A 15,578-nucleotide genomic window follows, 5' to 3' on the forward strand; every position below is an offset into this window, starting at 1 on the left:
AACTTACCTTGTAAATCAAGTACCAGCAATTCCCCTCTGGTATATTCATAAGTCCAATGGCTAAAGGCTAGCATGATCTCTTCTAACGTATTAGTTGGAATAATCTCATCGCCATTATTATTGTTGTATTTTCTAAATTCTCCAGTCATACATTCTTCCACAGCAAACCACTGTCCTGCTGAATGGCAATACAGCAGGAAAACTTCAAGGAACCTTACGAAAAACAGTTACAGATATTACCACCAGTTTGGTTAAGAAAATTCTAATTGATCTGGATCATGAATAAATTATTTAACATTAATAATGAAGGTCAAGAAACTGCTAGCCACATAATTCTAAAATATTACAGAAAAATATCATAGAAAAATGTAAAGGTTTACCTTGGAGAATATGGTATGGATTTGGGTTTCATTTGATTGAAGGCAAATGTGAGTTTCTGTGCTGCTCTCTGTTGTTGAATTTCCTATAGAAGAAGGGAAATCCCTTGATTAATATTTAAACTAAAAATGGATTTTGCTTATTCACTCTAGAAGTGAAAAAACAAAGTTCTTACATTACACAGTTATATATTCACTGATACTTACTCTGAGACAGAGATGCAGAACTGTATCCTCTTTATAAATACTTGACCATGTGTTAACCACCTCAGGAAGAAAAGATTTAATAATATAAAGATGCCCTGATTTGAGGATATCATGTTCTGACCAGGTACACTGAACTTTAACAGCTCTTCGTAAACCTCCTCCCATCTCCTCTTTACTTAAAAACTCTATTTTGGCACAGAGGCCTAGTTGTGACCAAGAAGACATGCTGTTATTTAATATGCTGGGTGAACTCTCTTCCAATCGGTACACCGTGACAGGCTCACCTGCAACGTGAATGGACAGAGTTTAAAATCAAATTATGAGTCCTTAAAAATGACAAAGTAGAATAAAAATTTGCAGGTATCTTTGGGTAAGTAAGGAATAAATAGAAGATAAAATGAAAGAAGTATAGTTTTTAGAAGTTTAGTATGATGAATGACAGGAAATCAATATTCTTCCTTAATATCTCTGAATTCATGTATAAAGACAAAACATTTTTGAAATAATGAACATTTTAAAGATAAACTTAGAGAAAGCAACTGAAATTCTAAACATCTCGGAGTTAAATTTTAGGAGGAAGTTAGAGCTATCTGTTCCACAGATCCTGTGATATAAATTTATCTATGCTTTTGTCATTAGGCAGAACTTTCCTGAATTACAGTACACCTTTCTTTGTGGGTATGCCAGTAATAGAGAAATTAAAAACTTCTAATTTTTTTTCTACTTAAGTATACCTCTCTTATGTAGTAGACTAATTAAGAATTTATATGAAATTGACATTTCTTAGTGATCCTTTTTCTTTTTGTCCCCACCCATGTTCTATGCTATAACTAAAAAATCAGTGAAAAATTTACTTTCCCTTTCATCTCCTTATTTTTGAGATTTACCTCTTGGAGGCACAGGTGTGAATGGAATGCTCTGGGATAATCTCATCAAGTTATTTCTTTCCACAGCTGCATAAAAATAAGAGAAATAATGAAATCTCTAAAAGTTCACAATATTACTAAATTTTGTCTTTTATATTACTGACCTGAATAATAATAATTTGTATCCATGACAGGCTTAAATGGAGATGCAAGACCTAAAATGCAAATACACAAATGAGACTATTTTTAAAAGTACTAGTGCAACATTATTTTTTGTTCAGACATTTTCATATAATACCCTATATATCCTTTATGTAACCTCTCCTCATAAAAATAGAAAAAAATAAGTAAAGAAATACGACCATTATGTGCCTTATTTCCCCATTATGCCAGATTAGATGGTTACTATACACCAGACACCTGAAAGGGAAGAAGTGCGTGATGCTTCACATTCTCTTGCCACAAACCGTACTCTTCCAATTCCTCCCACTCAAAAAAGAGTTTTTATTTATGACTTTTGGGGTTTGAGGTATGTAACCATGTAACCATTTTAGCAAGTCCGTCATGAGAAGATGAACTTCAGGAATGTGAAATACATTTCTCCAGAGAGACACTCTCATCTCTAAATTTTCTGAAGTTTTCACTTTTAAATGGAACAAGAAGATGCAAAGGTATGAACGTATTAAACTGAACACTACACTGGGAAATGATTTAATATGAACTGAACTAATTTATATTCATCACAATGACCATAAGTGTTTTAAATTCCTCAGTGGATACAGAGACCTTAGTCCAAATTATTTCTAATTCTGTAAGTATGTATCATCATGATTGATTCTCTACAAGTGATTTGAATATGCAGCCAAGATTACAAATTAATGAGCAAGAGTATAAGCATACCTGAAGGAGGTGAAGCTACAGAAGCAAGGAATATCAACTTGTTAAGAGCCTAATATGCCACACTAGAAAGCAAATAGATTTTATTGACTGACAGCGAGAAAAATATGGAGCAGAAGAATGACAAAATGAGATCTTTTAGAAAAAACATTTTGGTGGTAGAACACAGGCTAGAAGTAAAACTAAAAGCAGGGAGCGGAAAATGGTATAACCATCTTGAAAACCTATTTGGCAGTAACCACTGAATATGAACATAGTACATACCCTACAACCCAGCAATTCCACCCCTAGGCATGTAACCAACAGAAAGGAGTACTTATGTTTACCAAACAATATGAACAAAAATGCTCATAATGACAGAAATCAGAAGAGCCATATACTGGGAACTACTAAAATGCTCATCAAATATTAGAATGGATAAATTTAATATACTCACATAAGGAAATACATGAAGTACCAAGAATGTACAAATTACCACAATACACCCCTACATTGATAAATTTCATAAAAATAACTAGAAGTCAGACATACATAAATATTACATATTGTATGATTCCATATATATATATATATATATATATATATATACACACACACACAGCGTGCACGCACGCACGCACACACACACACACACGACTTCACTGTGTTAATACAGGGGTGTAAAAAGAAGCCAGAAAAGAGCTGGGATATTGACAATATTCTGTTTTTTTGGGTGTTGATTACATGGGTATACTCTTTTTATGAGAATTCCCTGAGGGTTTATTGAATTATTCTTAATGTATATTTATACTAAAAATGATAGTCTAAACTGAAGACACAGTAGGATATACAGTAGAGGATGGATTCTAGAAATACTAAAGAGGTAAATGCAATAGCACACGATTAGAAGTGCAAAGTCAAAGCAGTAAATTATAACTTCCTCAAGTTTCACATATCTGACTTAAAGAATTTACTAGAACAATGAACAGTAGAGAAGAAACAGTCTGAGCAATAGGGATAAAAGGGTGGTAGTGACAGAAAACAGATCATTGTTCATTGGTTTGTTTGCAAAACATCTGTATTAATGAGAAACTCCTGGGAAAAATTTTCTAGCTACCTTGGCTTTTTTGAACTTGGATATCTAAAATCTCTTGCTTAGGGTAAAAGGGTCACAAATGACTTTAATAGGTCATATATGATTTTCAATTTTTCATATTAAATTTACCACATAGACTCACCATTTAATGTTCCTTCCTCAGATGGCCTAAAAAAAAAAAAAAAAAAAAAAAAAAACAATAAAAAGCATAATATAAAGCTGTGTCACATTTTAGTTCTGGCTACTATTCAATTTTTCTATTTTACAGGACTATCACGAGTATTCTGACGTTTGGATTCACATTCATTTGAATATTTGCCATTTTCCCTTAGTCAACTATTAATTCATACATAGATATGTATATATCCATATGCATCTACTATTTTATTGATTATTTGTTTTTTAAAATATATTTTTTACTTGTTATTAGTTATACATGATAGTAGAATGTATTCTGACATATTTTGTACATATATGGAGTATAACTTTTCTCATTCTTCTGGTTGTACATGATGTAGAATTACATTGTTGTGTAATCATATATTCACATAGAATAGTAATGTCCAATTCATTCTATCTTTCCTGTTCTCATTCCCCCTCCCTTCCCTTCATTCCCCGTTGTCTAATCCAAAGTACTACTATTCTTCCTACCCCTTCCTTATTGTGAGTCAGTTTATTGATAAATTGTATCTTCAGTTTATTCCTATATAAACATCATTCCTAGTTTAGTGTCAAACTGAAAGTAAGATATTAACTAAGTAAAATATTTCATGACTTCTGTATTTGTAGGAGATTCATTACACTGTGATAACAATGTCTTGAAATGACTTTCCAGGATTCTAAAAATACTCCAATAGTACTGATGGGAAAGGAACTCAAGAGACCAGTAATAGATGTCATTCTGCAGAATTCAATTTCAAATGTCAATTTTTTGTACAATCTTCAAAATATTTTTAATAACAATGTCTATTTGCAACAAGTGGAAGTTCTTTTTTTAAAAAAATATTTTTTAAATTATAGATGGACACCATACCTTTATTTATTTTTATGTGGTGCTGAGGATGGAACCCAGTACCTCACATGTGTGAGGCAGGCATTTTGCCACAGAGCCACAACCCCATTCCCATGTGGAAGTTCTTTTAATTTCAAGGATTCCAATGCAAAATAAGAGACCCACATATAGTTGAAAGAAGAGTGGAATGAGAACAGAAAAATGGGTTCCAGGCTTTGCTCTACCCATATATACAGCTATGCAGCCTTGCTCAGGACTGAAAGGAAAAGATCCAAAAGGATCTTGGGAGTAAAGGGCTTATGGCAGCCTCTCTTTCCAGTTTTCATATTCCATCCAACCTTAAAGGTTGATTTTTACCTTAATAGCATATAACTATTCGCTTACAGGAATTATTTTGACACAAGCATTATCCCTTTGCCTGCTGCTAATAACCACTCTTTTTCTCAGCACTACAAAAGTCGAACTCCAACATTTTGGATACTTCTCTGGGTCAACTGTGTTAGACAGCATTTCCTTATTAAGACACCAGAATTCAGATCAACTTCCAGTCACCTATTCTGTATTTATATCCTGTATCTTTGATTATAAAAGATAACAGTCCCTGAAGAGGTCTGAATGAAGGTAGGTCTTCTAAATGCCACTCAGGGCTAGGCTACTCAAACATTTTGAAGAGCTGCTTACCTATGTAGCACATGGTTTATTTTCTTCTCTATATATTCACAACCATTTCAGATTCTTACTGGAATGTATAATTTCTTCAAATTGGCTTTCCTTCTCAAGTGGTCTGTATCAGAGAGTTAACCCTCCATGCTTCCAGGATCAAATTAGTGTCAAAACAAGACTTTAAAAATTTGCTTAGAAAACCTAAAATACTACTTCCTAGTTTGGCACACAGAAGTTATCTTTGATTCTTTTTTATCCTTAAGTTTTATCTGTAGTAAAAAATTTCACTTTCCAAGGACAGTTATCTGTCAGGTTTCCTTTTGTTCCCACCTTTTGATTCTGGATTACCTATCAGTTTTTTAGCGAATCTTCCTATATACAGACTCTCTAATGTACACTGTGTATTACTGCTCTAATCATCAAAGTATTTTCCAAAAGAAACTGCAAAGTTTGATTAGAATGACGGACAGAGAAGTTAATCATATATAAAACTTAAGTACAGAACTTCAACAAATTTATTCAAGAACAAGTTGGAAACAAGACTAAGTAATCATGGATGGTAGGGCACTTGCATAGCATGTGTGAGGAGGCCCTGGGTCCAATCCTCAGTATTAAAAAAAAAAAAATCAAACCAAAATTGTTTCACTATTAGGAAGATTTAGTAGAATGTAATTATAAAGTATAACTATGTTTCCCAATCTCATCTATATAAAGAAATGAGATGCTAGAATAATAATCACCTATAAATAAAGGAGCATTAAAGAGATAATGCAAAGAGCTGAAAAAAGGATTACTTACATTTCTCTGTTTGATGGCCTATCTTGTAACCAATCCTGTAGTTAAAAACAAACACAAACAAAAACTCAAAAACCAAAAATCTCTAGATGAAACATAAGTGCTTAACACTTTTGTTTCTTATAGTATGTTTCAAGAATGAGGGGTTAAAAATTCAATATGAAGTCCTTGTGTCATATAAATGAACTTATAAGACAATAAATGTATATAACTACCATAAGGTGGAATAAAGAATTTCAGGAGTCTTATTTCTCACAGCATAGTTTTTCTAGTTCTACAAATTGTTTGATGACAATCTTACTGTAACAAAATATACATTTGTTTCTATGATTCTAAAAATAATGTGCCCCTTGCCAAAAGAATATCAAAGTACAAACAGAAAAATTAAAATCATGCAAACAATGAAATTCAAAAACAATTGCTAATGATATATAGGCATTTTATCTTAGCCTTCTTTGTATATATAATGGTTTTTATCCAGCAGATTTGGTGATGTTTCTAGGTATAAATATTTTTATTTCTCTAGTTTGGATCCTGAATTTGAATTTTTACATATTCTAAGTCATTTATAGTTCTTCAAATTTTGTCTACTCTGAGTCAAATAGATACACTTCCCATGTATCTTCACATTCAACGTATTTTCCACCTATCCATTTTGTTTTCTGATGTATTCTGATGCAGTTTAGTAATCTCTTTGGATAAGAGATTATCTAACCCCTATTGAGTATTTATTTATTATTTGTGTCAGTGGTGCTTATTAACTACTAAGCCAAATCTCCAGACCTTTTTATGTTTTATTTTGAGACAGGGCCTTGCTAAGTTGCTGAGGCTGGCTTTGAACTTGTGATTTTCTTGCCCAAGCCACAGAAGCTGCTGGGATTATAGGGTGTGCCACCACACCCATTTTAATTCTTAATTTCTAGATTCTTTTCAAATTTGGCAGTCTTTTAGCACAGTATCTTTTTTCCTTTCCTCATGTCTTGAAATATGTTCCTTTATGCCTTTTAACCACTTTAGATGTAGTTATTTTATTATCTACAACCCAAAACACTACTATTGTTATTAGGTGTCTGATACTGTTAATATAAATTTCTAATTTGGCATTGTGAGGTCATCTTCAAGGGGACTTTGTTGCAATAGCATGCAGTTTAGGTTCAGGATGTATTTCTCCAAAAAGGAAGATCGGTTACTGTGAAAATCCATCGGCCAACTCCTTTCCATTGATGTAAATTTGTTTAATAACATGATTTTTAGCAACACAATCTATCAAGTTAATATTTTATATTAACACTGCTTTCTTCATATCTGACTATAAAAGAAATTTTTATTTCTCCTAAGCTATTTGTTTTGAATGTCAGATGTCTTACTTTTAAAGGGAATTTGCAAAATCAAATGGCTAGGAATAAGCTCATGAAATTATTTTTTTTAACTCAAACAAAAAGGTCCAGCCCTTCTTTCTTCTGCAAAAATTTTTCCTGACTATATACTACAAAAGAAATTTTCTCTATAACTGCCACTAAACATTGATTAAAGTTTTCAAAGGTAAATTTTTTTTGAAATTTTCATATAGAACAGCACCACCAATTAACTTTTCTTTAATAAATATGTATTCATTTACATGTATTTGTTTCATAGAAATCTACAAACCGGTAGTAAAGCTGCTTTGGAATCTACATCCTGAGTATCTTCTGTAGATGGTCTTCTACCACTGCTTTCTGCTGAAAAAAATTTAGAAAAGATAAAAAAACTCAACTAAAATTTAAAAAAATATTGATTAATCAAATGAAAAGTGTTTCTAGGTATACTATATATAATCTTCATAAAATAATTTATTACCAACACTATGGAACACAAGAGTTGCACGAGGCTCAACAAACCCCCAAATTATTCAATTTATTTTGAGTATTCAAATTTATGTGTTGCAGGGCTGGGGATATAGCTCAATTGGTAGAGTCCTTGCCTTCCATGCACAAGGCCCTGGGTTCAATCTCCAGCACCACACATACACCAAACAAACAAACAAAAAAAGTGTACAAATTTATGTGTTACAAAAAAAAGTATGAGTAAAAGTTGTTTCCCTCTTGTTCCTAGAGAAGTCAAGAAACTCCTACTAGTAGATATTTGGTCTGTTTCCAATTTCTTGTTATAACAAAGACTGTTCCACTGCCCCCCCCCGCCAAGTGAAGGCACCTAGAACGTGCCCATTTTCCCATGAGACAGAATGAAATAACTGAAGAGCAGATGCAAATAAAGGTGACGGTGGGAGAATGGTGAAGTTCAATAGTGGACAGAGACTTGGAACAACCCAGAGACTTCAGATGATTGAACAGGGTAAAACAAAGCACCCAGGATGGGAAGTGGGAGGATGGGTGAATGAGGCAGAGGCCCAGTGAGCACCATACTCAGGAATAGTCACCTGGTAGAAATACAGTCAATGCCCTTGGGATCTGCAAGGCAAACTGGCTCTGGAAGTTCTCTACACTTCATAGCATATCCTCCTGGTGCTGTAATAGGTAGTCATCTTGAGAAGGTCTTATCTGAGCATACTGCTTAGTCAAAGCCTCTTGCATTTTTCCGTCTTTAGGTCCCATGTCAATATTACTACAGTAGCTCAGTGGGGAGATGCCCTAAGTGTCAGTTTGGTCCAGGGACAGAGCCTCTGATATAAACTGTTTTGAGAATTCTATGCAGTGAAAAATTGGACTGCTATGCTTAAAGGACAGAGGAAACACAGGAGAACAAGATGTTTCCCCTTTAAAACTAGCACTTTGGGAAGCCAGCTGTAGGAATCTGGGGAACTTGATTTTGTTTGGGAGCTAGAGAGCCAAGTCTCAGGAACACCAGAGTTAAGGGCAGTGGACTACACTGAGTCCACTGTCTACTCCCCCAGCACAGAGAGCAAGATCTCCATAGACTCTCCCCATTCAAAAGAGTGCAGCACAAAAAGCGCCAGAGTCATCTGACATAATACAGAACCTGTCAGCACTGCCCTTGGAGTGCACAATGCAAAAGGCACCAGAGGGAACCTATGCCAGACGAATTTCACTCCATGCTCCATTGACATTCTATAACCTTGGCATCTGCCCCATTCTTGGAGTGTGCAACACAAGTAATTCCAGAGTAAATCTTTCCTGGGGAGGTCTGAGTTTCACCTTAGTTTATTTTAGTATGTAGGGTAGCTGAGAGATATTCCAACTGGCTCCTGTCAGAAACCATTCACACTGAAAGCCTGGCACCAAAAAGGAAAGGAGGAGACAAAAATTCTCAGACTGAAGTTCTTGCATAGGCTGCAGGTAATCCGCTCTTACCTGCACAATCTGTGCATACCAACAGGGAGGAAGTTATTAATGTTTTAACCACTATTTTTCCTTTGTGTATATATATTTTCTCTTTCTCTGTGTCTGGAACTGAAGATTCAACCCAGGGGTGCTTTACTACTGGGCTATATCTCCAGTCCTTTTTATTTTGGACAGGTTCTAAGCTGTCCAGGTTGGCCTTGAACTTGTGATCCTCCTGCATTATCCCCACCAAGTTGCTGAGACTACAAGCATGCACAGCATACCTAGCTTCTCTCTTTTTTTTCTTTTTAAGTTGTAGATGGACACAACACCTTCATTTCACCCACTTATTTCTTATGTGGTACTTAGAATCGAACACTAGTGCCTCACGTGTGGTAGTTCCATCACTGAGCTACAACCCCAGCCCTCTCTTCTCTTTAAAAATTTAATTTTTGTCTTTTATTTTTTCCACTTATCTATATTTACCCTGCTTTCCTCTTTTCGCTTTAAACTTTTAGTTTTTCTTCTTTTTTCTTTTTTAAATTAACTGTACTTAATTAATTTTAGTTTATTTGATAGTATTTTTGCCCCTTTTGTTTCTTGCTGTTGGTGCTATGGTTGTTTTTAATTTGGTTTTTACTTTATTTCTCTATTTTGTTGCTGTTGTCACTGTTACTTTCTTTTTTCCATGAAGTGCTAGGGATTAAATGTGGTACTTTTAGCATGTTGGGTGGGTGCTCTGCAGTTGAGCCACACTTCCAGCTCCGCTCAGAGAAACTGCACCTTACTCCTGCCATAACATAGTCCTGCTTGAACCTTGGTGGATCCTTCAACTTATTTAAAAAAAAAAAGGCAGGGGGAGAAGACACCAGCGATTAATCCAGCTCCAAGTAGGTATGGCAGGGAGCTTGAAGTCCCACTCCTGATCATTCACCCCCATATCAAGAGCAGAGAGGAATAACACAATGGTTGTGGACAATGAATCTACAGGGAGCCTTCAGCATAACTCATCCCCATACCCTACCAGACCACACATTGCTGACAAGACCGAAGGAGTAACCAGGGGGCCCACCCCAATCATTCTGGGGTCTCCGTCGCACCTGCCTGAACTACTAGAGGGATCACAGGCTTGAGAGACCTATAAGAGAAAGCAGGTTATCTGAGGCTCTGTAACAGTACATATGTGTCAAAACCCACAAATCATAGCCAAGAAAGCTACAGGGAAACTAACCTATTAAGTCAAACTGGAATTAGACGCAAAACTGTAAAACCAACTGGTATCCCAGAGCACATTGTCCAGAGAAGGCTACTAATAAGAAGGCCCTCGTATAAAAGTGGAAGAGACATCCATTCCAGCGGAAAGGAAAAATCTCAACACAGAAACAAAAGAAAAGTATGAAAAAGTAAGGTAACATGACCCCTCGTAAAGTTATACTCTAGAAACTAATTCTAACAACAGCAAAGTGGACAAAGAACTCAAAAAGAATGATTTTTAAAAAGCTTGCTGGGCATGGTGGCACATGCCTATAATCCCAGTAACTTGGAAGGGTGAGGCAGGAAGATTGTGATTTCAAGGCCAACACTGGCAACTTAGCAAGACCCTGCTTTGAATTAAAAAATAAATAAATAAAAAGGGCTGAGAATGTAGTCCAGTGGAACAGCACTGTTGGCGCAATCTCCAGTATTGGGGGAAAAGAGCTCAATGAATTCTGAGAGGACATGAATAAACAGCTGAATGAACTAAGGAAGGCAATGCAAGATATGAATGTGCAAGTCAATACAATAGACAATTTGAAAAAGAAACAAACAAATAAATTGAAAGCACAAATTAAGTCAAATTAACTCAGTTGAAAGTATCACCAGCAGACCAGATCAAATGAAGAAAGAATACCAGAACCTGAAGACAGGTTGAAGAATTATCACATTCAGACAGTAATAAAGAGAAAAAAGAGGGAATGAAGGGAACATACAAGGTCTCTGGGACACTACTAAAAGACCAAACATGTATAACTAGAATAGACAAGGGAGAAGAACTATAAAGGCTGAAGGCCTGGAAAACCCATTTTGTGAGGGTTGTGGCTCAGAGGAAGAGCGCTCGCCTAGCATGCATGAGGCACTGGGTTCAATCCTCAGCATCACATAAAAATAAAAGGTACTGTGTTCACCTACAACTGAAAAATGAATGTTAAAAAAAAAAATCTTGTGAAATAACAATGGAAAATTTCCCAAAATCTTGGAAAACACATGGACATTCAGGTTCAGGAGGCATTTAGAACTCCAGATAGATACAACCAGAAAGAACTTTTGCACAATGTTATAAACTGTCAAAAGTACAGATCAAAGAAAGAATATTAAAAACTATAAAAGAGGAGTACCAAGTTACATTTCAAGGCAAACCCATTAGAATAACAGATTTCTCTGCAAAAATTCTAAAGGCTAGGAGAGCATGGAATGAGGTATTTTAAGTCATAAAAGAAAATAACTGCCAACTTAGATTTGTTATAACCAGAAAAGTTATCCTTCAGAATTGGATGAAAATAAAGATCTTCAATAATAAGCATAAACTAAGGGAATTCATGACTATTAAATCAGCATTACAGAATATACCTACACTCACAAGAGGAAGAAAGATAAACATGATCATGACAGCAGAGAAAGAATAAATCTTAGTAGCAGTGTAGATAAACAAATGAGAATTAGGAAAGAATAAAACATTACAAATATAGAAAACCCTCAAACAACTAAGATGAAAAAAGGAGGAAGATACAAACAAAATATTCAAAACAACCAGGAAAAAAAAATAAAACAACAAGAACAAGTTCGTGCCTTTCAATAATAACCACGAATGCAAGTGGTCTTAAATTCAATAATTAAAAGATGTAGACTGGCTGATTGGATTAAAAACCAAGGCCCAACAATTTGCCTGCAAGACACTCACCTTACTGGCAAAGACATACACAAACAGAAAGTGAAAGGACAAAAATGATTTTTAAGTAAATGGAATTCTAAAAGAAGTAAGATGAGCAATACTCACATCTGACAAAACATACTTTAAGCAAAAATCAGAAGAATCAAAGAAGGTCACTATGCACTGATAAAGGGAACAATTCATTAAAAAGAAATAATAATTATAAATGTGTGCACTGAACGCCAGAGCATTGATTTTTATAAAACAAACACCACTGGACATAAAGGGAGACATAGGAGGGATAGACAAAGTCCAGCACAATAATACAACAACAGTGGATGACTTCAATACCTTGCTCTCACCAACAGATATCCAAACAAAAAAAAAGTTAAATTCCACTAACGATCAAATTCTTAACTGACACCTCCAAAATACTTTATCCAACAGCTAAAACAGATCATATATTAGGCCATAAAGCAAGGCCTAACAAATTTGAAAAAATTAATAAATTTCTTGCAGCTTATTCATCATAATGGAATGAGACTTAAAGAAAAAAAAAAACCAAGAGATATTATAGAAACACAAGGAAATTTAACAACATTTCTGAACAAACGGTGGGTCACTGAAGACAAGAAAATTTAAAAACCCTTTGAAGCATAGCTGGGGTGATGGGAGGCCCAGGCAGGAGGATGGCAAGTTTGAGGCCAAACTGGTCAACTTACTGAGACCTTGTCTCAAAATTAAAAAGGATAGGGACATAGTTCAGTGCTTGCCTGGCATGTGTAAGACTCTGGGCTCAACCTAGTAGTCTAAGGAAACAGAACAAATCAAAACAATACAACCCTAGAATATGTAGTACATAGCAAAAGCAGAATGAAAAGGAGTTCATTTAACTACATTAAGAGAGAGAGAGAGAGAGAGAGAGAGAGAGAGAGAGATAGAGGGTGGATATATCAAATAAATAACCTAACCTAATGATATATCTCAAGGTCTTAGAAAAGCAGGAACAAACTAAACCCAAAATCAATAGAAAGAAATAATAAAGACCAGGACATAAATAAATAAACAAACTAAAACAACAATACAATGGGTAAATGAAACAAAGAGATGGTTCTTCAAAAAGAGCAACAAAATTGACAAATTCTTAGTTAAACTAATCAATGGAAGAAGACACAAATAGGGAGGGGGGGGGAGGGAGAGAGGGAGAGAGAGAGAGAGGGAGAGTGGGAGAAAGTATGTGTATGTATGTATGTATGTGTGTGTGTGTGTGTGTATGTCTCACACACACATTTTTTATGCCATTCTAGCGACAGAACCTAAGGACTCATGCATGCTAGGGAAGCATTCTACCACTGAGTTATATCCCCCAAGCTATACTCCCCGTCCCAGAAAAGGGGTATTAAAACAGATATTAATGAAATTCATAGGATCATTAGGGATTGTTTCAAAAATAATACATCAAGAAGACAGAAAATCTAGAGGAATGGGTAAATTTATGTACACATAAAACCTACCAAAATTGAACCAAGAGGATACAAAATTCCTCAACAGATCCATAATTACATCCACCTACTCTAGCCACACCCTACCCACCCAAGTAACCACCCAGTTAACCCCTATCAACATCTTAATACATTGATTAACTTAAGGCTCTCATAACCCAATTACTTCATCTATAAATTTTCTTGCATTGTCTCACACATGAGCTTTTAGGGGCCACCTCATATCTAAACAGTAACAAGAACCTAGAAATAAACTCATACAATAATAGCCAACTGATACTTGAAAAAGATGCAAACATACACTGGAGAATGAGATAGCCTCTTCAACAAATGGTGTTAGGAAAACTGGATATCCATACACAAAAGACCAAAACTAGACTCTTATCTCTCATCCTGTACAAAAAACAACTCAAAATGGAACTAATATCTTAAAGTAAGATCTGAAACTCTGAAACTCTCAAAAAATCAAAAACACTTCAAGATATTGGCATAGGCAACAATTTGCTGTATAGGACTCTAATGGCTAAGGGAACAAAATAAGAACTGACAAATGGTATTACATCATATTAACAAGCTTCTGTACAGCAAAGGAAAAAAAATCACCAGAGTGATGAAATAATCTACAGAATGGGAGAAAATCTTTGCCAGTTATTCATCTGATAGAGGATTAATGTAAAACATACATAAAGAATGCAAAACAAAACAAAAGTGGGCTGGGATTTTGGATCAGTGGTAGAGCATTTGCCTAATATGTGTGGGGCACTGGGTTCGATTCTCAGCACCACATAAAAATAAATGAATAAAGTAAAGACATAATAATCAATGTCTAAAAAAAAATTAAAAACAAAACAAAAGTGATCCAGTCAACAAGCTAATTATCTGAGTAGACACTTCTCAAAAGAAATACAAATAAATGGTCAGTATATGAAACAATGCTATCTTTAACCACAAGGAAAATGTAAATCAAAACCACATTGAGATTCCGTCTCACTTGTTATGATTAATATAAAAACAAAAAAAATGTTGGCAAGGATGTGGGGAAAAAGGAACCCTTATGCATGATGGGTGGGAATGTAAATTAGTACAGTCATTATGGAAAACAATATGGTGGCTCCTCAAAAAATTGAACTACCATTTGATCCAGCTATATCATTCCTGGGTGTCTGTCTCAAGGAAATAATGACAGCATATAAAAGAGGTATCTGGGGAGAAGGGGGAAAATGTGGCTGGCTGTGTTGCCACTATCTCCAATGGCCGTGTATTTTGCTGCCTGGGCCTTGGCCAGAGTCCCACATCCACCTTTTGTGAAACCTGCTCACAGGACTAGTGACACACAAATGAATGAATCCAGGTGTCGTGGGTGCGTGTGGACAAGATGAGGGGCTATGCTGAGGAGTTCATTGACTAGGGGAAGCTGAGATACACCAACAAATGAGCTATGAGCATGGCTGACTTCTGGCTCACAGAAAAGGACTTGATCCCAAAGCAGTTTCAAGTACTGACGCCTCAATTCCAAGATCAGAATGGGGGATACACAAGAATGCTGCAGATCCCAAACAGGATCAGGTCAAGATGGCAGTGATCGAATATAAAGGGAACTGCCTCTCACCCCTGCCTCTACCTCACAGAGACAGCAACCTTATAGACCTAAACCAGTTGCTTTAGGATCTGTAGCAGGACCTCTACCAGAACCAGGAAGCAAGCCTCAGCAGCTTCCAAACAGCTCAACTACCAAGGATCTAACTGGAGCAGGAAGGTCTGTGACTCTCTTCAGTGCCTGTGATCACAGGCCTTTGGAATTCTTTTAATGTATGAGAAGAACTGGAACTAGAATTGTAAAATGGACAGTCTTAATGGGGCCCAGAACCTTCTTCTGGGGAGCCACATAGCCCTCTCTTTACATAGTAGATAAAATTCCTTACATGAATATAGGTAAATTGGTCTTTCTGTCTTCCCCTAGGATTTCTAGAAAATAATAAGCTGTCATCTGGGATAATA

General features: G+C 35.5%; 1 protein-coding gene and 1 pseudogene across 3 annotated transcripts in view; one reads left to right on the forward strand and one right to left on the reverse strand.

Moving 5' to 3' along the window:
• Positions 1-15,578, reverse strand: part of Trpm7 (transient receptor potential cation channel subfamily M member 7) — a 103,759-nt gene that overhangs the window by 9,599 nt on the left and 78,582 nt on the right. For 2 of the 3 annotated variants that reach the window (XM_046460780.2, XM_058584794.1), the window contains 8 exons: positions 7,540-7,610; positions 5,896-5,930; positions 3,565-3,590; positions 1,615-1,665; positions 1,472-1,537; positions 585-868; positions 381-463; positions 8-213 (listed from right to left, as the gene is read on the reverse strand). In XM_046460780.2, the coding sequence (XP_046316736.1) occupies positions 8-213; positions 381-463; positions 585-868; positions 1,472-1,537; positions 1,615-1,665; positions 3,565-3,590; positions 5,896-5,930; positions 7,540-7,610 (822 nt within the window). The remainder of the gene's footprint in view (positions 1-7; positions 214-380; positions 464-584; positions 869-1,471; positions 1,538-1,614; positions 1,666-3,564; positions 3,591-5,895; positions 5,931-7,539; positions 7,611-15,578) is intronic. The other variant, XM_046460781.2, reaches the window with a different exon arrangement.
• On the forward strand, positions 10,136-15,323 carry LOC124104435 (large ribosomal subunit protein bL17m-like; annotated as a pseudogene).

This window comes from Marmota monax, unplaced genomic scaffold (assembly GCF_021218885.2).
Source record: "Marmota monax isolate L192 unplaced genomic scaffold, Marmota_monax_Labrador192_F-V1.1 WCK01_AAM20220418_F8-fsc00001, whole genome shotgun sequence".
Lineage (NCBI taxonomy): Eukaryota > Metazoa > Chordata > Mammalia > Rodentia > Sciuridae > Marmota > Marmota monax.